Source organism: Nansenia antarctica, assembly GCF_963989245.1.
Source record: "Nansenia antarctica genome assembly, chromosome: 1".
In the NCBI taxonomy this organism is placed as follows: Eukaryota; Metazoa; Chordata; class Actinopteri; order Argentiniformes; family Microstomatidae; genus Nansenia; species Nansenia antarctica.
In genome coordinates, this window is record NC_137674.1 from 14808496 (window position 1) to 14831850 (window position 23355).

General features: G+C 48.6%; 1 protein-coding gene across 1 annotated transcript in view; it reads left to right on the plus strand.

Annotated features, from left to right (window-relative positions):
• Positions 1-23355, plus strand: part of ttc27 (tetratricopeptide repeat domain 27) — a gene marked incomplete at its 5' end in the record, with an annotated part of 103410 nt that overhangs the window by 27025 nt on the left and 53030 nt on the right. The window contains 4 exons of the mRNA XM_080550449.1: positions 659-823; positions 975-1117; positions 7960-8072; positions 15002-15068. Coding sequence (XP_080406575.1) covers positions 659-823; positions 975-1117; positions 7960-8072; positions 15002-15068 — 488 coding nt within the window. The remainder of the gene's footprint in view (positions 1-658; positions 824-974; positions 1118-7959; positions 8073-15001; positions 15069-23355) is intronic.

A 23355-nucleotide genomic window follows, 5' to 3' on the forward strand; every position in this document is an offset into this window, starting at 1 on the left:
CTCATAAATGTTGAATGGGAGAAACGTGAGCAGACGCCGAGTTCTACATGTTCTTCACCCCCCCCCCCCACTCCCCCCGTCAGCAGCCAGGGAGATGATATCTTCCGTCTTCACGCTGCGGCCTTCAACCAGACCAAACTGATAATCACACCGGATGGGGGGAGGGAGGGAGGGAGGGAGCGAAGGATGAAGCCAAAATACCTCTTCTCTGTTCTGCTCTTCGTTTTGATGTGTCGTCTCAAGGTCTCAACTGCTCAGCTTGCGGTGGTGACCCAACAGCCTGATGGAAAGGTTCTGCAGGAGTTCATACGGATCTCTGGATGGTGTTTTAAAGAACGTCAGCGGTTAAGACGATTGTTGAGAAGAAAGCTTATGTTCTTAAAGTAGATATGAGTAGATCCTGGGAGTAGATTAGATGGGGTGTGGGATGGATGGCAGGTTTTGAGATGTCTGAATATTTTGTTGTGGGATCTAAAGGAGTGGTCATCTTGCTCAACATTGCAATGCCAAAAATCAAAAATCAAACAAAATATACAATATCATTTATATGAATTGCTATACCAACAATGCCTGCGCTCTGTGCTTGAACAGGGAAACGTCATATCGCATAAAGACGTACTCTTCTTCTCCTCTAAACTCGGTTCTTCCTCCTCCACAGTGTTGAAGTGTGAGTCTCTGTTCACCGACAAAACCCACCGGAACCTGGCCATGCAGTTCTACCTGGAGTGCGGCTACGCCTGCCTGACGTACTACGAGTACGCCCGCGCCAAGGAGAACTTCCAACGGGCCAAGGAACTGTCTGGCCTGGAGTTGAACATGATAGGTACAGAACACTGTCTAAACCCGGCCTCAACTTGATTGACTCATCAGCCTGGCCAATGAGATGGGGTTGGTGGAGGATGGTTGGTGCTGGTCTTAATCGTGCAGTCTAGATGTTGAGATGTTTAACATGGGGTCTCTCTGCTCCACCGCAGGGGCTCTGGGCAAACGGACCCGCTTCCAGCAGAACTTCCTGGCCCAGCTGATCCTGGAGGTCAAACGCAAGGACGACACCCCCGCTCCGGTGGCCGACAGCGACCCGAGCCCTTCGCCTACCCCACTGGCCAGCCTGCCAAAGGTAACACACTCTCCCTCGCCCTTCACCCTCGCTCATGGGAAACGGGCACGGGGGGCAAATACCAGTGTAATACTCTGTGTCACCACTAGAGGGGGGCCTCCACTCCTGGTCCATATTTGATGTGTCATGATGTGGCTACAAGAGGCTCTGCTCGTAAAAACTCAGTAGAAAGATCCCTCTGCAGCCAATCTTCTCTCTGTCAGAAGTCATCGGGGGGGTCATCGGGGGTTTATTGCCCATTTCTCAAGCGTCTGTTCCCGTTAGTCAGGGCAGGTCTCGTGCTAGCTTCTGGAAGGCTCTTCTGGGTGGGAGGACGTTGAGGTGGTGTTTCAAGTCCTCCTGAGTCAGGTTGTTGATGGCGTGCTGCTGCTCTCTTTACGTGATATATTTCTAACGTTTGTTGATCCTGTATGGTGTGTTACTGTATGGTGTGTTACTGTATGGTGTGGTACTGGCAGGTAAATCACTCTCCCTAGGGGGGTGTCACAGTATCATGTGACCTCTCTACTCTCTGAGACCACGCTCAAAGTCGTCTCTGTGGAAAGCGCACGGTGAATAGATATATTTATAAAAAAATGTAAGTGCTTTTTTGGGGAGAACTCATATTTTTCATTTTATTGGACAGATAATGTGAAGACAGACAGGAAAGTAAGGAGAAGAAGGGAGAGAGGGTATGTCAGCAGGGTGATCAAGGTGTGTGTGTGTGTGTGTGTGTGTGTGTGTGTGTGTGTGTGTGTGTGTGTGTGTGTGTGTGTGTGTGTGTGTGTGTGTGACAGAGTTGATGTTTTGCCAACCCCACTCTCTCTGTGGGTCAGTGCGCCTGGCTGCGGTCCTATCATGTTAGTGGTGCTATCATGTCAGTGGTGCTATCATGTCAGTGGTGCTATCATGTCAGTGGTGCTATCATGTCAGTGGTCCTATCATGTCAGTGGTGCTATCATGTCAGTGGTCCTATCATGTCAGTGGTCCTATCATGTCAGTGGTCCTATCATGTCAGTGGTCATGTCAGTGGTGCTATCATGTCAGTGGTCATGTCAGTGGTCATGTCAGTGAGCCCAGGGTGGCTCGGGGGAAACAGCCCAGTAGCACCTTGCAAGAAGAAGCGAGCTACTCTGTACGTGATGTCAGCTCTGCCTGAATCACCCCGCAGACCCACTTACACACACACACACACACACACTCACACACACCTGCACCTGCTTCTTATCCACTCCATTCGCCACCGCGAGGCCCCTCAACCTGGAGCAGCGAGATGGAAGGAGACGTCTATCTGACTGATCTGCTCTCAAGTTCTTTGTTCTAAATGAGATGAAAATGTCGCTACGCAGCGCGGCCACACAGCTCTGTGATCCTGGGAGGGATTAACTACTGCTACTGTATATAAGCTGTGTTCTGTGTTCTCTGGGATCAGCTCCAGTGGGCTCGAAAACGACGCAGGGACATTCCTGACGCTCAAGAAGGGAATGGAGTTAACGACAGAAAGCTGACGTATTCGGTATGGATCGTTATGATGATGATGGATATCTGAAAATAGGATTCTCATGGAAGGGCTGTTCCCCTGCATTACCCTGACCTATGTGATGTCTCCCCCCCCCCCCCAACCTCGGGGCAAAGATGACAAATCAGGGTCTAGATTGGTCTGGAGTTCCAGCTCCGTCGTTTTGAAATGATGGGTTTATGTTCTAGTGGTCTCACGTGAGCATCTGACTCTGTACTCTCCAGCACGACTGGCAAGCGTGGATATGTGGATATGTGGATATGTGGATGGGAGGATGGGAGGATGGGAGGGGTGAGGAGAGGTGAGCTCCTGTCTCCCCCTGCTATAGCGATCAGGCCTGCGTTCGCTAGTGGGGTGCAGAGGTGCTGCAGACAGAGGTGGTGCAGACAGACAGAGGTGGTGCAGACAGACAGAGGTGGTGCAGACAGACAGACAGGTGGTGCAGACAGACAGAGGTGGTGCAGACAGACAGACAGAGGTGCTGCAGACAGACAGACAGAGGTGCTGCAGACAGACAGACAGAGGTGGTGCAGACAGACAGAGGTGCTGCAGACAGACAGACAGAGGTGGTGCAGACAGACAGACAGAGGTGATGCAGACAGACAGACAGAGGTGGTGCAGACAGACAGAGGTGCTGCAGACAGACGTGCAGCAGACACACACACTCACACTCACACACTCACTCACACACTCTCTCACACACGCACACACACACACTCGCACACACACACACACACACACACACACACACACACACACACACACACACACACACACACACACACAGTTCTGTCAAGCGGAAAAGGGCCCGACCATGGCCAAAGGCCCCACGGTGTTGTTTGGGCCCCCAGTTTGGAGAGATTTGATCGTGGTTAAGGTGTTATGGACACACACTCAGACAACAGACTTAGCAGATGTGGAGGTGGGGGGGGCGGGGGGGTGCTTGTTATTTTGTTTAGCTAACCTCCTCCTCTTCCTCCCTCCTTCCTGACCTGCTTTCTCCTCTGTGATCAGTCTTGTTTTCCTCCTCGTATTCCAGCCCTGTTTCATCGCTGCATTTCTCTATTCTGCCGGGTGTCTGTTTGGACTGTTCCACATTAAATCAGACCGGGACAGAGTGTGTGTGTGTGTGTGTGTGTGTGTGTGTGAGGTGTGTGTGTCAGGGGAGCTGTCTTCATCATCTCCCCCCGTAGCGGATTCACTCATTGTCGTCCGGTGTGTCTATCTACTTTGGCCTCGAGCCGCGCTTGTCAGAAAGGGGAAATTGATTCACGAGGGCAATTTCAGTTGAACAGTGAAAGACTGAGAATCTTAGATACATAAGTCACCCCCCCCCCTCCCCTACTGTAGGTTGATGTGTAGACTAGCCATGCCCCTGTGTTAGCCCCCCTGTGTATTAACCCCTGCCCCTCCTCCCTGTGTGTCTCTAGATCTGAAGGTCTCCGTCAGAGACTGAAGACCTATCTCTTCAGGTTACACCTGAACTGCTCCTCCCGAGACATCTAGGCTACTACCCCCCAGCACTGCGTCTCCTGAGACCCCTGCTTTTCCCTATACTGTGTCCCCTAAGACTTCTACTGCCCCACAGAGAGTCTACCCCCTCGCAGAGACTGCCAATGGCCCCTGGCCTGAGCTAGATTACTCTTCCTCCTACAACTGGTGAACTGATGATTCACTCGCTTAGTCAAATGTATGATTGTCAATGTTAAATGCCTAAAATGTCAATGTAAATGAAAGGATTGGATGGTGTTAAGCGATATGGTGAAAAGTCCACTGCACCATGGTCTTTCAGATTAGCAAGACTAGGGATTGTTTTTGGAATTGGGCACGTGACTGTTTGGAAGTTACCCCCCCCCCCCCCCTCCCCCCTTGTGTACTTCACAAAAGCTCCTCTCCAAACACAGTGCGAGAGTGGCCCCCACCCACCCTCTCACTGCTCTCCTATCTGCTGCTGTCATCCAGAGAGTTCCTCAGGCTCTCTGCTCTGACCACTAATGCCCTCATTACCGGCTGAGGGGGAGTAAATGGTCTCAATCAAGGCCATCATTAGCCAGAGCTCACTGACTGGCTGGAACAGAGAGAGAGAGAGAGAGAGAGGGAGAGAGAGCGAGGGAGAGAAAGAGAGGGAGAGGCCAAGGCAGTAACTCTTCAAGATGGCCGTCAGCCATGTCTGTTCATCTCTGTCGCCCTGGCCCTCAGTCTGGCCGTACTATGGACATATCTAGGATCCACTTCAAGGCCTTTAGTAGCAGAGGAGGGTGGCATGGAAAACCCAATGTTTTTTTATGTTATGTTGATGTCCAGGAGTTATTCCTGACCAGGAAAAAACGCCTGGCCCCAGTCTTGATAAACCTCATGTAGGTCTAAGGTTGAGAGATTCCATCGGTGTTGAGAATCAGAATCAGAATCAGAAAATAATTTAAGTATATTCGCACATACAGGAAATCGACTTGGTGTGGTTGGTGCATAGGACATAAAGATACAAACAACAATATAATAATAAACAACAATGTAATAAACAACAATATATGAGCAAAAATCGTTTAAAAAGACAATGACAGAAAGGGGCAGTAGAACAATAATCCTGTAGGCTGTAAATTAGAGTATGTACAACTAAATCAAATCAAAATCAAATTTTATTTGTATAGCGCATTTCTTACAAGATGCAACTCAATGCGCTTCACATAACAAACATTCTCAGTCAATCAATCAATCAATACTGACAGAGCCGCAGGCAGGCAAAAGTAAAAACCTGTACACTATGTAGCCAGGAAAATTCCCTTGCAGCCCTCTACACATAGAGCGACTACTAGCCAGTTTGCCTACCAGCACCCAGCGGTGGGTCAACACAAATATGTGACGATACAAATGATGAGTTGAGTGTATCCTTACATCCCTAAAAACTAATATAGATGACACCGTCAGTTGTGTGTGTGCGTGTGCATGTGTGTTTGTGTGTGACGGGGTGGGGAAGTCCTAGAGTCAGTGAGAGGCAGGGGGTGGGGGGGCCTAGAGTCAGTGAGAGGCAGGGGGTGGGGGGGCCTAGAGTCAGTGAGAGGCAGGGGGTGGGGGGGGTCCTAGAGTCAGTGAGAGGCAGGGGGTGGGGGGGGTCCTAGAGTCAGTGAGAGGCAGGGGGTGGGGGGGGTCCTAGTGTCAGTGAGAGGCAGGGGGTGGGGGGGGGTCCTAGAGTCAGTGAGAGGCAGGGGGTGGGGGGGGGTCCTAGAGTCAGTGAGAGGCAGGGGGTGGGGGGGGTCCTAGAGTCAGTGAGAGGCAGGGGGTGGGGGTGTCCTAGAGTCAGTGAGAGGCAGGGGGTGGGGGGGGTCCTAGAGTCAGTGAGAGGCAGGGGGTGAGGGGGGGTCCTAGAGTCAGTGAGAGGCAGGGGTCCTAGAGTCAGTGAGAGGCAGGGGGTGGGGGGGGTCCTAGAGTCAGTGAGAGGCAGGGGTCCTAGAGTCAGTGAGAGGCAGGGGGTGGGGGGGGGGTGGGGGGGTCCTAGAGTCAGTGAGAGGCAGGGGGTGGGGGGGGTCCTAGAGTCAGTGAGAGGCAGGGGGCGGGGGGGGTCCTAGAGTCAGTGAGAGGCAGGGGGTGGGGGGAAGTCCTAGAGTCAGTGAGAGGCAGGGGGTGGGGGGGTCCTAGAGTCAGTGAGAGGCAGGGGGTGGGGGGGGTCCTAGAGTCAGTGAGAGGCAGGGGGTGGGGGGGGTCCTAGAGTCAGTGAGAGGCAGGGGGTGGGGGGGGTCCTAGAGTCAGTGAGAGGCAGGGGGTGGGGGGGGTCCTAGAGTCAGTGAGAGGCAGGGGGTGGGGGGGTCCTAGAGGCAGGGGGTGGGGGGGGGTCCTAGAGTCAGTGAGAGGCAGGGGGCCTGTTTGTGAGGCCCAGTGCCATGGGGAAGACACTGGTGGAGAAGCTGCATCATCCCATTATCCTACAAACACTCCACATTTGATCAGGTTGAAGAAACACCCCGTGTATCTTTACTGCTCAGCCAGCCACCGACTGTAAACACCCAATCTGTCAAGCTCTGAACATTTGCCAAGTCTGCATTGTAAAAACGCAGACAAAGCATCCTGTCAGTCACCCAGGAACAGGGAAATGGAAATTCCTCTATTTTTCTTAGAGCATTGCAGGTTCTGCACCGCTGAGAGAAGGGGGGGTTGTGTCAGAGGAATGTCGATGAAGTCGAGGTACTTGATTAGTATATTTCGATGTGGGATTTGGCTCCCGATTTGTGATTTCCCATCGATGGCTGGTTCCCTTATCAGCTGGTGAGAGAAAGCAGGCACAGAAAGCAGGAGAGAGACATCACAGACTGACTCAGAGACTGAGTGGAGGGAGGGAGGGAATTACAATATGAAAGGGCGATAGAATAGAATAGATAGGCTTTGATCATCAACTGTCTCAAATAAAGTCTGGAGCAGGTGAATGCGTCCATCTGCCAGTCAGTGCTAGGGTTGTTATTTTGCAAGTGTGCCTGATGAAGTGAAGTTTGGCCTGTGTGTGCGCGTTCGTCATCATGCCTCTACCAAGAAAGTGTGTGTGTGGGCTTCCTTTTCGCTCCCCTAAGTGTGTGTAGGAGTGGGTGCGTCACGTCTGGCACCTGTGTGTGTCTAAGTGTGTGTAGGAGTGGGTGCGTCACATCTGGCACCTGTGTGTGTCGGGGCACGGAAGAAATACCGCCACTCTGACGAAGCCCTTTTTCCGGGGTGTTCCTCGGAGTCAGATCCCACATGTTTAGGCTGACCAAGGACCTTGGATCGGGTTTCTGGGTGAATCCCCTTTGTCGACCGTGACTGTAGCTCCCAGTCATGGATTCGTAAGCGCTTGTCGTGCGTCTCTAAGTGGAAATTTGGGTTCGTCAGCCTCTTTAAAAAGCAGTTGAATGTTTCGGAGCTGAAACTTCTGATCGGAGCGAGCGTAAAATGGGTCAGTCGCATTCCAATTACATAACATAGAGAAATGACAGAAAAGTGTAGAATGGGAGTAAAAAGGGAGCGAGTGTGAGAGGAATGATGATTTTGACTGGAGGAAGCAAGCATTATTACTCACCCTCCGGCCAGGAGTAAGCCCCCACCAAAATATCTCTTTTTATAACTTCAGACTCCAACTCCCATAAATCTGTCATTCTTTAGTCGCCGAAGGTGGAGATCCACTAAGCCCGCCTGGTGGTTTGTGCTCGGCCTTTAACCCCTTGTGGTCAGCATAACTCATTTCGTTGTCTGGTACTTGTACTCTGCAATGACAATAAAGTTTAATCTAATTAAGTGTGTGTGTGTGTGTGTGTGTGTGTCTGTGTGTGTCTGTGTCTGTGTGTGTGTGTGTGTGTGTGTGTGTGCGTGTGTGATGGGCCTACAGGACCATGAGCTGGGTGACGACACGGTGCTGAACAACATCTCCCTGGCCGAGCCGGACCAGCACCAGCTGCCTGACTTCAGCGCCGAGGACCAGGCCGTCATCCTGGGCGTCTGGTACGTCACTGATCCCCCCCGACGCTCACTGTCTGATCCCCCCCGACGCTCACTGTCTGATCCCCCCTGACGCTCACTGTCTGATACCGCTTCTTATTCTGTTCTCTGCATCACAACCACCCTGTCCTCCCTCCACCAGCCTCCTCCAGCCTCCACCTGCATCACACACAGCTTAGCGGTGGTCAGTATCAAAACCACTCTGGGTGGAGAGCTGATTCCAAGGCTTTGCATGTTGATGACTTGTCTCTGCCCCACTAGTGACCAAATCACACTCACAAGAAGGGGGATACATTCCTGAATGTCCCTCTGGTTAATAGTGGTCAATAGTCACTAACAAGACAGTGCCATTGAGAGAACAGATGTCATCTGAAGGGTCAGGATGATTTTCATCCCCATAATTGATATGTTCTGTTTGATGTCACCAAATCTAGACGCAATCTAAACGTAAGCCCGAAAGTGAGCAGAAAATCAAGCTGTTTTCTATTCTGGTCGTATCGGCCTGCTGTCAAACGGCTCAGGTCGTTGGACGTCACTGACAGAATAGAAATATGTTTTACTGACCTCCGGCTGCTTGTCCTTAGAGACCCATTCTGGTGTGAATGTACAGTGAGGTAAAAAAACATCAGTGGCGTGGGGTGGTCCAGTGGTCTAGCATCGCTACAGTCGCACACGTATGCCCATGTCAGCATGTGATCGAATCCGGCCCATGCCCTGCTGACATGCCCTCTCTCTCCCTTCCTCTTCTTACTTTCCTGTCTGTCTTCACTGCATCTGTCCAATAAAATAATAAATATGAGTGGGACTGCCCCACTCAGAAAAAAAGAAGGAAAAAAACAACAACAAAAGTATTAAGTCAAACCTAACGTTGTGAGTGAAAAGGGATGGAGAGATCAGGTAGAGGATGGAGAGATCAGGTAGAGGATGGAGAGATCAGGTAGAGGATGGAGGTGGGGTGCTGCTGTTGCTGCCTGGGAAGGCCTGGTGATTAACGTCCGACCGGCTGGAAAGATGGTGTCTGTGTGTGTCTGTGTGTGTCTGTGTGTGTCTGGGACTCTGCTGGCTCCAGCGCTTCTATTATAAACCGTTTTTCGAGTCTGCCTTCCTGCGCGTGTTACAGATTCATTTTTGATTCGAGTCTGGCTGTCAGGGTCCCAGGCAGCCACACACTTTTTTTACAATTATGGTTTCTGCAGGAAACTTCTGGAATAAGCCTTCCCCTGGACAAAAAAAGAATAGATAACCAGACGTAACCAGATAAGACCTTTTAAGATATTTAGCTTTTTTTTATCGAAGCATATTATTATTACTACAGCTCCACGGTATATCACTCTTGTTCTAGCTTATTTTTAATCTCTGGTTCTTATTGTTTTCATGCAGGTTCTCTTTTGTTCCGTTCGCTATTCCAAAGCTTCCGACCTGCTAGGTCGCTGCAGTGTCTTCACTCTGTGCTCCTGGCGTTCTCTCTCTTCTCCTCCTCCAGAGAGGCGTCAAAGCTCAAGGCCATGGTGTGCCTAGTCTCCTCTCTCTTCCTCTCTGTCACTCTCCCCCCTCCTTTATTCTCTCTCTCTCTCTCTCTCTCTCTCACTGCTAACTGTTGAGTCAAGGAATTAAGGAAGGAGTTCAGGAAGTGCTCTCGTTCTGTCTCACCGTGCTGAGAGCGAGAGGAAGGACAAGGATGATGACAGGGTTGCTGGAGAAGATTTTTTTTTTTTTTACTGATTTATTGCCATGCAATCAACTTGTCAGTCAATTGTTGGAATTTGGTATTTTTTGCTCTAGGCGCAGGGTCAGCCATAGTCTGCGCCCCTGGAGCAATTAGGGGTTAAGTGCCTTGCTCAAGGGCACATGCAGCTCCCTCCTGAGGCGGGGATCGAAACAGCAACCCTCTGATTGCTAGCCGGTCTCTCTAACCTCTAGGCTTCCTCTACCCCCCCTGTTTGGTAGATGAAGACAGTAAGACCAATGCGCCGTATGTTTTAGTCTTTCTCTTGGCTTAAGCCTGGTACACGTAATCTTAACAGATTTTTTTATCTGAGAGAGACCCCACACATGAAGATCAAAAATCATGGATTGAACAGTTTTCATCGTATTGTGTGTGGTGTGCTCCGATATACGACCACATGCATAAAGATCTGTCGTCCGACAGTCTAGAGTCTCGTCCCCCAAGCCAGAAATCTTGCATGATCAGGGTAGTAGTACCCTGACTGACCTGTAGAGGCAGCCATATGCTACAGGGGAAATAAAGTGCCGACGAACGAAAAGAAGAAGACGCGTCAGTCAGCTCGCCTCTTGATTGGCTACATTCCATTCCACGTCACAATCGGACTCAGGAGTTGTCCGTTTTGACCACAGACAAGAAGACTTTTGATCGTAAATATTGAACACGTTTAATATTTACGATCGTCGGCCCCGACCATTTTCCGAGCAGATTGTCGGGAGAAATTGACTCTTAACACACCTCACACCACAGGATAATCTTGTAGGATAGTCTTTAGAGCCATCCAATAATCGGATGGGATCCCCTTCTACTCTCATCTGGATACCAAAGTAAACCTCGCTGCCTGCTAGAGGTTGATCTCTTATTCTAAGACACCTGAGGGTCTGGATGTGACTCCTGGAGCTCCCTGCCTCAGACCCTCTAGCCTCACTTACCCGTCATCCTTCCGGGTCACGCCCCCATGTCGCTCTTTAATTGGGCGTGTTGCGAGACCGACGCTCGGAGAGCGTGTTGATAAAAGGTCGTCATCTCACCTCGCCGCTGTTAAGAGACGGGATGGCGGGCGTGGAATAATTAGCCAACGTAATTACGGAGAGACCGGGATATAATTGGGTTGACTGATCATTCAGAATGGATTAAGAGCTACTCTCGAAAAGAGGAGGGAGGAGAGTGTGTGTGTGTGCGTGTGTGCGTGTGTGCGTGTGTGCGTGTGCGTGTGTGCGTGTGCATGCGTGCGACCATGGTAAATAATGACTTGAACCCTCCCTGGAATTTTTATTCAATGCGGTTTTGGAGTAAAAAACAAGCCCATCTCTGGGATGAATAATGGACGTGTAATATCCTGCAGAGTTTTTCCCCTAAATCCGCTGAATGTCAGAGGACGTTCCACACATAATACTCTTTCTCTTCCCTCTCTTCTCCTGCGACGAGGCAGAATCACTGAGATGACGGCTTTCAACAGCACTTTTTGGAGCCTCACCGGCATAACCTGAATACAAAAACTAAACCCTACCTCTCTCACCCCCCCCAATACCTCTCCCATTGTCAAGAGGGATTGGTGTACCTGCTATAAGGGGAGAGCCGTGAAGAGGAGAGAGAGTAAACAACCCTGGCACAATCGGGTCCGCATGTAAAACAAACAAACAGGAAAAGCAGACCAACACAGCCCTCCCTCTGACAGTGTGCATATTTCATTAGTCGAGGCTGCAGAGGGTCTGAAGTTGCATGTCAAAGTCAAGTGAATTCTGAACAGTAGCGTGTGTCGGCCTGTTTGCAGCTGTGTGCAAGCACACACACACACACACACACACACACACACACACACATTATCTTTAACAGCATCTGGTCTAATACCCTTGTAGGGAGTTAGTTGAGTGTAAAGGTGATAGTCTTGGCTGAGGAACTGTTATTGCCAAATTGAATGTCTGCACTTTAATGGGGAATAGGAAGGTCAGGATTTACATGAGAAAAAAGCATGAGATGAAATAGACTTGATCGGTGCATCAGCACCATGTCTGAACAATTTCCTGCTTATTGCAGGAAATGTCCTGCTTATTGCCCCCCCCCCACACATACACACACACACAACCCCCCCCCCCTCTCCCTTCACACATAGGTTAGTTGTACTTTTGCTCCCAAGCCCTAGGCATGTATCAGAGAGTCCAGCACTAGTATCAGAGTCCAGCACTAGTGTCAGAGAGTCCAGCACTAGTGTCAGAGAGTCCAGCACTAGTGTCAGAGTCCAGCACTAGTGTCAGAGAGTCCAGCACTAGTATCAGAGTCCAGCACTAGTGTCAGAGTCCAGCACTAGTATCAGAGAGTCCAGCACTAGTGTCAGAGTCCAGCACTAGTGTCAGAGTCCAGCACTAGTGTCAGAGTCCAGCACTAGTGTCAGAGAGTCCAGCACTAGTGTCAGAGAGTCCAGCACTAGTGTTAGAGAGTCCAGCACTAGTATCAGAGAGTCCAGCACTAGGCATGTATCAGAGAGTCCAGTACGCTCCACTGAAATCTGGGAATTTGACCCAGTCTGGAATCTCCCTTCCTCCCCGTCCCTCGGCTTGGGCTCCTGCCACCTCGGGGACCTGGCAGCTCTGTGACATCCCCCAGCATGCACTCTGTCCTTCACAACAGGGCTACAGAGTACAGGAGTACACTGAGGAAATTAAATATCTGTTATATGACGTTTTTATCCAAACGACTTACATTGCAGTGAGTACATACATACTGTGCATTTTCAGTATATATGGTCTCAGCGGGAATAAAACTCTCAACCTAAGTGTTGTTAGCGCCATGCTCTACACAGAGGACCACATGTTTACATATATAGCCTACTTTATGCCTTTGACTCGAACAATTGGTATAGAGAATGTACAGCATACATTGGACTGGTGCCCCAATGGTCCCTCTAGACTGTTTGTCAGGCTGTGTGTCACAGCCTCTCTTGGTGTGGTCTGAGACTGCACTAGACCAGTCTGGGCTTAACACTAGGACACCCATGCCTATTTCACCAACTATTAGAGCCGCCTTGGGGGTCTAATAGACCCCTCTTTAGAATGGAAACCTGCTACTTACACACAAAGGTCACTAGAGGGTGTTTCTTGTAAATTAGCCTGCCTCCTACACAGAAACACTGCAAAATAGGATACTGGGTGGTAGAACTCACATATCTAGGAAAAGTCATGAAAGGAGGGACCTGAAATTTGATCGAGTGCAAAGGTATACATTTTTATTTACTCACAGGGTCACCGTGACCCCCCCATGGCTGTTCTTGTCACACTCCAGTCTCCTGCCGCCCACCACAGGGCTTACCCTACCCAGCGCCTAGTATGGAGCTGTGGCTTGAAGCCAACAGCCAATTAGAGCTGGAGGTTCTGTCATTAAATCATTATTTGATAGTCAGATTCCCAGTGCCAGACACTCCCTCCTATATGCAGATCTTCATTAATCAATGACTGTTGTGAAAGGCCCCAATAAAACCTCAGGATCCTCGTAGGGTTCTGCCTGTCCTTCAGAGCAAGGCGTTCATTGTAAGCAGACTGCTGTTTATTAATGACTAGCACTTCATAGAACTGCCTCATTTTGATTTAGTTATTTATTATTTCAGTCAAAGACTTATCGGAAAAGATTTACCGCAAAAAGGTGACATTGGTTCATTTCTTGGATTGGATTTGATTGATTCTTTGGTCAGTTCAGATGTTGCAGTATGTAGAGGGAGGAAACCATAATAGCCACTCATAAGGAGGGAAATATGTAAATATCGCTGCTGGTTTGGCTCGGTCCTCGACTTATCATATTGAAAATTCTTCTGTAATGTGACTTCATTTAGGAGCAGAGAAGGATGCCAAGAGAAACCCAACAACCTCTGGTTTTCTCACAGCCCCCCCCCCCCCCCCCCCACACACACACACACACTCGCTCGCACAGCCACCCCTGCGTGTGTGCACACACACACACACACACACACACACACTGTACAACAGATACTACAAACCCTAACCCACACACATCTCCATCCCAGACAGTGTTAAAGTAGTGTTTAAATATAACGCTGGCCAGTGAGATCAAAGATTGAAGAAGACTAGGATCCAATAAATCTCAATTTCAGCAGTTTTTCATTGTCATTAAATAATGTATGTAAAGCACTTTGAATGGCCCCTGTTGTATGAAATGTGCTATACAAATAAACGTGCCTTGCCTTGCCTTGCCAGTTCATTCAGAGGGAACTTGATCCCCCAACTATCCCCTAGGCCTACCAATCAGTGATCCACGTCCAGTGAACCAGGCTGGCTCCATGTTGGATAGTTGGACCTGTACAGGAGTACTGTGGTTTCTGGGTAGCGTTGAACGGTGGCCAGTGGCTAAGGTTTCCGGGCCTCGTGGACAACATGGCTCGAGTTCAATTCACCTGGCAGACTCCGTCTTTCACTTTGTTTAAGTGGAAAACTCTCTGCCAAAGTCTGCGTCGGCTTTCTAGTCGGTTAAGTTTCCATTCCGGCGGCTTTGGTTTTGTCCCTACTTTTATTGTAACCATGTCAATATGCACTTAATATGTAGTACCCTTCAATGTCATGGACACAGTCAGTCCCTTAAGATGTTTCTCAATTATCTGAAGCAGCTTCCTGTCTTTGCCGATCTAAAACACTGGCTCAGTGAACGTCGTTATGGTGGAAGGACACCTCCTAGGAATTTGTCTTCAGTTGGCTGAGGAGAGAATACGAGGAGAAGGAGGCCTTATTAGACTATTGAGAAGCACCCTAGGAGCCTTGCCTTGCCTAGGTCGTTTCCTACCCTTTCAAGGAATTGGCCAGACAGGCCAGGCACAGGAGTGAGTGATGGCGACGCCACACAGAACTCTTAATCAAAACGAACCACAAACGCGATTTGTTCTGAAACCTAGCGTTTCTCCTCAGATGGTGCAACGATACAGATTAATGGTGTCCTAGACTCAAGGGGACAACAATAAAAAGCACTTTCTATCATAACACGGGGTATTCTGTCTGAGGGCCAAACCAGCGAAGGCTCGTCAGTGATATGAACCGCAGCATTCGACTGTTCATAAATCAATACTGAGAGGGGGAGATTATCCCATGATTGGACATTTATGAATATGATCTGTTTATGAGAAAACACTGCAATCAACAGGGGGGGAATATGGAGGGACTGGCTTGTGCTTCATGTTGGTAATAGTGTGTTGTCCTGTCTTGTCTTGCAGCACTGATTTCCTGAAGAACAACCCTGTCCACAAGCTGACTGAGGAGGAGCTCCTCGCCTTCACATCCGTAAGCCCACCCTCCCCCCAAATGTTGTCTATTAATTTCCACTTTTCCGAAGGGGGACGTCTTGCTCTGTCCGATCCATCACTTAACCACAGCCATTGTTTCATGTTCAGCTGCTTGGGTATTGGGTTCAGAGAGGAGGAATGAGAGTGGGGGAAGTTTGAGAATTATCGGAATCTAAAAAATGTTGGAGGCTGACAAGAGCATGGGCAGCATGTGGTCACTCTCTCTCTCTTTCTCTGCTGCTTCTGTCTCCCCCACTTTCTACCTCTTTAATGCAGGGCTCATGTCCCCCTCTCATCTTACCAGGAGGGAAGTATAATTTCCGCTCCACTCGACTGTGTGTCGACCAATTCCAAACAACCGTGCTCCCCCCTAGATGGATTTCAATCCTCTGTACATTACACCAGCTCCTACCATTCTCCACTCTCCCTCACCGCCACCCCAATCCTCCCCTTCTGCTCTGTGTCCCCCAGCCCTGTCCCTCAGAGGCTCACGTAGCTGCAGGTGTGGTGCACCGCCCCTGCCTTGTGCTCTCATCAGGGGGAAACTGTAAAGATGAGGAACACAAGGGCCCTCCCTGCCTGGGCTACACTTGCTGTCAACGGCACGTTAATGTTTCCCCTTTTTTCGCTGCTGGCAAGGCAAATCACAGAAATGTGATGCATGTATGCAGAGTTAGGTTTGTAAAGAGTCTCTGTCTGTGTTTTTTTTCTGTTTGGAACGAAAGGATGTGGCGCAGGCCTCAACGCTTCATAGTTGTTGCCTCAATCACATTGTTTCCACATGGAGCTCGCTTTCTCTCTCTCTCTCTCTCTCTCTCTCTCTCTCTCTCTCTCTCTCTCTCTCTCTCTCTCTCCGTCTGCTTATTTTCCAAAAAGCTGTAGATAAAATGCCATTTCAAACAAGCAAAGAAAAGTTAAGACATCCGACTTCATAGCATTTCACAAGCTGTTACAATGACCATGACACAACAACTATATATAGCCCTATATTGCCTTATGCTGTGTACATTGTATTTTATATTATTTTTAAAAACTCTGTCAATGTCAAGCCCGCAGTTAATGCAATGCTTTCTACTTTGCTCCACAACATTCTTTAATGAGCTTTCCAATGTGATTGTGATGCGTTGTCTTCAGAATGGTTTGTAGCCGCTTATCCATCTGACAGGCTCACTAGAATGTGATTTTATGGAACTTTTCAATAAACATGACAAGCTTCATGTGTGGACCGCTACCCCAACTCAGCCGGCTCCTTAGCCTTAACACTTGGCTCTCTGGTGCATGCGAACTTAAAGGGCTGACATTTATTGACCACTGGAACATATTCTGGAGGCAGAGAGACCTATTCAAAAGAGACAGCCTCCACTTAAACAGATCGGGAGAATACCATTCAATGAACCACATACTAAACTCTGCACCCCTTCCCTCGATGGACGAGGGATGAACCAACTGAAAGCCGTACAATGCAGGATTCTTCAGACTCAGCACAGCCAGCTGAATTGTTCACAGTGGATAAACTCTCCCCACAGTCCTGCGACTCATCATAGCCTACAGTAAAGGGCCCACCAAACTCATCACAGGTGACTAAAATGCGCGCTGAAGATGACCTCAGTTTCCCCACGCGCATCACAACTGCCTAAACTGCGCTCCAGTCGCTAGGGCAAAACTATCATTAGCCAACTTGTTGAGCCCCCACTAAAGCGACAGTGCAGCCCCCTGTTTTCTCCCCCCACCCCCCCTCCCTACTCCCAACCTCACAAACCACTCTACCCCAAACTCCCAGAGACACTCATCCACTGAGTCCACTGGGTCCTCCTTCCTCCAACTCACGCCATTCCAGACAGGAGTAGAGCTCAAGAGCTGCTCCATCTCAGCCAACTTTCTATTCTACAACACATGGCCCACACTCCATGTGACTCCAGCCGCATCAACAATGCCCGTCGCCCCACCGCTACGCAGACGGCGCAGGATACTATCTACAACACCCATCCCCCTCCCCCGGATGACAGTCAGTTGATGTTCTAACAGGCTTCCATAGAGTTGATACCATTGACTTTACCTGATATAAAGCTGGGAATCTCGATTCTTGCCATCCCTGTTCATATCAGTAACAGAACAGTTAATCGCATGTCAGAATGGTTTATACAGCCCTCAAAAACACAAATCTTCATTCAAAATAAAATTGATATCGCCAGTGTATCGGCAGATATTGCTCATAGATGATCAGTGATCGGTATCGGTGGCAGAAAATGGTATCGTGGCATCCCTAATTGAAACTATATAGTGTATGTTGCTCGTATGATGTCAATATGACAGCAACAGATGATCAACAGATAATTTTCACACGTGCGTCATATGGAAAAAATAGGCGAGAATAGAATCTCTAGATGAAGTGCTGCTGCAGCCGAAATGAAAAGCAAGAGGTTCCGCGACACACACGCTGGATGTGTGTCCCAGGCTTAAGGCCTTTTGTGAAGAAGCTCCTTGCCTATGATGCCGTTCACAATTCATGACACTTCATCTTTTAATGAATTCCTATATCAAATAGATATGATTTACATCTGTGCCAATAGAGATCTCAGTCACTCACCCTCCCTATATCTTACACTCACATGCTAGATATATTGCTAGATATATTCTGTGTATTATATTCATCCATGTTCAAGGATAATCTCTGGCTCCTCTATACTTCCATAATTCCAAAGGACCTGAGTGCCCAAAGTAAAGTGCCCAAAGTAAATGAGACTAATATAATTTATCACTATATTAGAGAAAGCACTATATCAGCACTAACTAGAGGCCCTGGTTGAAGCGTGATATCTCTCTAGCTTAAGCAGGAGGAGAAGGGGCCCTGGCCTCTGGAGTTTGGCTTGGGTTTCTATACTGAGGAGAATGTCTTAAACATACAAAGGTCGATGCCATCTCTCAGCTTTAAGTCTTTGAAATGAATGGTATTATTACTGGAGCGGCTGCCTGCCAGCAGATTCCTCATCCCGACAAGAAGGATGCAGCATCCCACCCACCGTCTGACCTTCTCACTGAGCAGAGGTGAGACAGGGGCCTGGGCAGAGAGGTGAGACAGGGGGCTGGGCAGAGGTGAGACAGGGGACTGGGCAGAGGTGAGACAGGGGACTGGGCAGAGAGCTGAGGCAGGGGGCTGGGCAGAGAGGTGAGACAGGGGACTGGGCAGAGAGCTGAGGCAGGGGACTGGGCAGAGAGCTGAGGCAGGGGACTGGGCAGAGAAGTGAGACAGGGGACTGGGCAGAGAGGTGAGACAGGGGACTGAGCAGAGAGCTGAGGCAGGGGACTGGGCAGAGAGCTGAGGCAGGGGACTGGGCATGGTGAGACAGGGGACTGGGCAGAGAGGTGAGGCAGGGGACTGGGCAGAGAGGTGAGGCAGGGGACTGGGCAGAGAGGTGAGACAGGGGCCTGGGCAGAGAGGTGAGGCAGGGGACTGGGCAGAGAGGTGAGACAGGGGGCTGAGCAGAGGTGAGACAGGGGCCTGGGCAGAGAGGTGAGACAGGGGGCTGAGCAGAGGTGAGACAGGGGCCTGGGCAGAGAGGTGAGACAGGGGGCTGGGCAGAGAGGTGAGACAGGGGACTGGGCAGAGAGGTGAGACAGGGGGCTGGGCAGAGAGCTGAGGCAGGGGACTGGGCAGAGAGGTGAGACAGGGGACTGGGCAGAGAGGTGAGACAGGGGACTGGGCAGAGAGGTGAGACAGGGGACTGGGTGGGTCTCTGCTCTGTTGCTACCATCAGCATCCTGTTTACACCTGTAAAGGTAGGCTAGGTAGGTTATTGAAGAACATTCACACTTAAACCAGATGAAAAGTAGCTCTTATCAGTTTTTTTTCTTTCTTTCTTTTTTGCTCTTCCCATCTTTTTATGAATGAATGAATGAATGAATGAATGAATGAATGGTCTTTATTGTCATTGCTATAGTACAGGTACCAAACAACGAAATGGTCAATCTCTCTTCTGGTCAGATACTGTATGTGTCCATTTGTAGTCGTCCATGTGTCTTCACCAATTTAATTCCTCATTTCTGATCACTGATCTGAGTGGGCGTCTTCTCACTGAACCCCAACGGAAAAGCATGCAGATGAGATATCATGCAGATGAGATATCATGCAGATGAGATATCATGCAGATGAGATATCATGCAAAATGTTGTCCTCCACCATCTCTGAGCCTCGAACTCTCTGGTGATGAATTCTTTAAGAATCTGATTAAACCACCTCCACTAATCTACCCAGGAAAGTACATTGTAGGTTTTGTTGCTGGAAGAAATCAATGGCTCTTTTTGTCCCTCAAGACTGACAGATTACTGCCATTTCTGCCGTCTCATATTTAAATGCATGGAATGTACATCCTATTTTATGGGGAAGAGGGAGTCCAAGAATAACCCGCCCGCTGGTGCAGAACGGGAGGTGAGATTCATAATTCACCAGTGACACAGCTATTTCTCTCTGCCTTCAGATTAAGTTTTGGGGGAACGCTGAGGGAAACGATAAACGATAGCACAGCTGAGCTAGCACTTCTGCTGAAATTAAACCCAGGAGACCGTTTTCACAGCCTGAGTCGTTCAGTGCTGTAAATGCTGTTTCTTTTTTTTTTAAATGGTCATTCTGTTGGGGTCAGAGTTCAAACTGTCTGCTGGTAAATGGAACTGCTCATAATTCTGCATGTTATATGATAAGTAGGTACTCTTCTCTTAAGCGACATGGGAGATGTATGATGGTTTAACGGTTTTCAATCGCACGAGGTCTGCGGATATATGGAGGGCGGATCGTGCCACATTCAAATGCAATACACACATCGGAATGCAATACACACATCGGAATGCAATACACGTGTAACACTAAATACAATGCAAAAATACGGCATATTTGTGCCAAAATGAAATCAATGTGTATTACATTTGAGCGCAGCGCATTACATTTGGTCATGAGTGTATTCCATTGCGCATGTGTATTACATTTGAGCGCAGCGTATTACATTTGGTCATGAGTGTATTCCATTGCGCATGTGTATTACATTTGAGCGCAGCGTATTCCATTTGGTCATGAGTGTATTTCAACAACAAGTGATTTTCAACAACGTTGAAAACGTATTTCCGTTTTCCAAAATAAAAGTCCCAACATTTTGATTGGTTGCCGACTTGTTCCCCCTTTCACCAGCCGGGGTGACATAATGTGCTATTACCAAATTAGCGATATTATCCTAATGATCTAACGGCCGTTAGCCTGAGCACCGCTCCCACCATTGTGGCGTGCTCCAAACATGATGTCATCCATTCCAGCCTCCTCTGCTTTCTGAGGCTAGAGGGCCGTTGGGGTGTCCTGGCCTGCCACGCTATGCCAATGACGTGACATGTTCTGGTCCAAAGCCCGGCTGGCGTCATCAACCCGATCCAAACGTTGGCTCGGTACCCCTGGACAGCTGTCATGTTTTTCCTCACGAGTCAGCACTCCTCGTCTCGTTCTGGCGGCGAGCGCCTGAACTGTCACCCGTGGGTGTGTCGTCAAATCCGAACTGCTTGTGTCAGCGATTTGTTTCCTATTATTGTGAAGTTTTTGGGACGGGCTCTGTGGACCACAAGTTATATTTTCCCACACCATTGGAACAATGATGGTGGGCCCATGTCATGCGGTCTTGGACCTGTTTAGTTTCCCTGTTGTGAATCCCCCTTCACGCCCCAGCTAGGGTTGATCTCACTAACAAAGACAGGCCAAGGCCAGAGGGCTCCCAATGGTGATGCTTACACCAAATAAAGACCAGCTGGATTTAAAAATAGACATCATCTTATACCATACAAAGAAAAATAGAGGGCAATTTTAGTCCACAGTGGATGCAGGCTATACAGTGTTACAGCTCGCATTGGTGTAGAGCAGTGGCCGATGAGTCCAATTCTAAACCGATGAGTCAACTATTGACACAAATATCCCTCTCAGCCCATCCTCTGAGGTGTTGTTGGAGCACAGAGTGAATGATATATTGTTTTCAGATGATATCATCGGGGGCATATAAAGGGTTGGAGCAGAAATCCCATCTAGTACTAATCATCACTTGTCAGTAGTAACGGGGTCTTCTCAGTGGAAGTTGTTTTTCTGCTGAAGGAAATACTTTTCTCTGTCTCTAGCTCTGCCGCTCCCACTCTCAGCTAGGCGCAAGTTTATTGAGGAGAACAGAAAAGAGAGGGGGAATAGAGCGAGAGAGGGGTGGCGGCGCTAATTGATATGTAAGAAAGTGAATCTGGCGTTACCTCTCAGGTTGAAAACATCTGTGATTGTCACACAGCGACTTCCTTTGAGACACTAAAAATGTCAAGACCTTTGTCTATGGAGTAGGGGTGTAACGGTACACGTGTTTGTACCGAAGAGTTTCGGTACGGGTCCATCGGTTCTGTACACATGTACGAATGCAGCTTTACATGAAAAGGCTCATTTACAAGCGGCCAACTAGTGGTCGTTGTGTGTAAGTAGCAGCTTTCCATTGTAAAGACTATGGTCATTTGACCCCCCCGAGGCGGCTCTTATAGTAGATGAAAAAGGCACGGCTGTTCTAGTGTTAAGCAGCTTCTCGCTAACAATTCAGACCAGGCCAAAGCCACGCCATGTGTGTGTTGTGTAAGTACTTGTTCATTGTGTGGGGTTACCCTGCAAAAGCCCTTCCACAACAATCGCGAACCCTTTTCCCTCAAGTCTTTCAAACTCAAACTTGTGCACAAAGTTTGTGATGGCGAGTAGCTGAAAGCAGGGTACAAAGAGTGGCACAGTGAAGTGGACTGGGTGTTGTGGTAAATAATAATAATAATAATAATAATAATAGTAATAAATAATAATAAAAACAACATTTAAGAAAAGTAATCCTTCCTTCTTCTAGCATTGTTTCTGAATGGCCCCTGGTCCTAGCGTAGAATATGTTTTTCTTATGATGCCTGATGTATAGATGATTCACCTTCTTCAGACAAAAGTACTTTTTATAAGTTGCTTCGGATAAAGGCGTCTGCTAAATGTCAAATATGTAATATGTACATGCAGTATATGAAATGAAATTTCAAGGCTATGAAGGTAATTAACTTTTAATTGCAATTGGATTCTTTTTCAAAAGCTTAATGACAGCCGATGGCAGCATTTCAATACGCCTTGGCGTTTCTAATATAAACACATTTTTGGAGAAGTTTGAGTTCAGTTGTACTGTGGTGGTCTGCTGCTTAGTCAGGACCTGCAGGGGGTTTTGATGGATGGATGGGTGGGGCGGTGGGTGGAATGGGTTGAGTTCCTGGCAGTGATGTGTTTAAGGAAGACACACCTGAATGAGTCAATTTCCTCTCATTGGACAGCCACTTCCTGGATCTGTGAGTGATTGATGCCTCTCACTGTCCAGATGATGGGAGCAGATCAGTTGTATTATCAGGGGTGCAAACTTGTCACCTTTCTGCTAAATTAGCTGTTTTTACTTCAAGATAGGTCATCCACGTGAATCGTGTAGATCTGCCAAAAAAATATTTGGGGAGCGGGGGGGTCTGAGTCTCATCCACGTCACATGATGCCTATTCTTCTAACTAATCTTCCTGTCTGCTAAACTCTGCTGCTGTTGAAATAACTTTAGCTTCATTACCTACCTGCAGGTACAATTCTAGACAGTGTGGAGGGCAGTCACAGTAAACAACCTGTTTTCAACATAATTATGCGGGTGTTAACGTTAGGGCCGCCACTGAGACCACCGCTAGTGCTAGCGCTATCCCCCACCCACCATCCCAACAAAAATTATCCATGCATTGATAATTGTCTCACAAAAAAATGTGTCACCTTTTTGGGCCATCACCAGTTTGCACCTCTGATTATACGACTTTAGCATTTACTAGCCAAACGCTTGTTCTGCTAAGCTATAAAAGCTTGTTAGAAAATATACAAGCTGGTGGGAAATGATGGGTTAGGAACCAACACTTGTGTCCCAGACATCAAAGAAAACTGAAACTGTTTGTGCTGGCTGTTAATTATTTGGCTGCTGATAATTATGTTAATCTCCGTTTGTATGCTTTTATAAGACTTGGTGGGTGTGGGTGCGTGTGTGTGCGTGTGTGGGTGCGTGTGCGCGTCCGCATGTGGACCTCTCTGAGCCTCTGCTGGCTGTGTGAGCAGGCATCTTCCCAGCCTACATGTGGATCCAGGAATCTGCAGGCTGGTTAGATGGTTGTCACACGGCCGGCCCTCCTCAACCTCTCTACTGACGTCAGCTTCCTTGACGGCCATCTGGAACTCTCACATAAGCATAAAACATTGG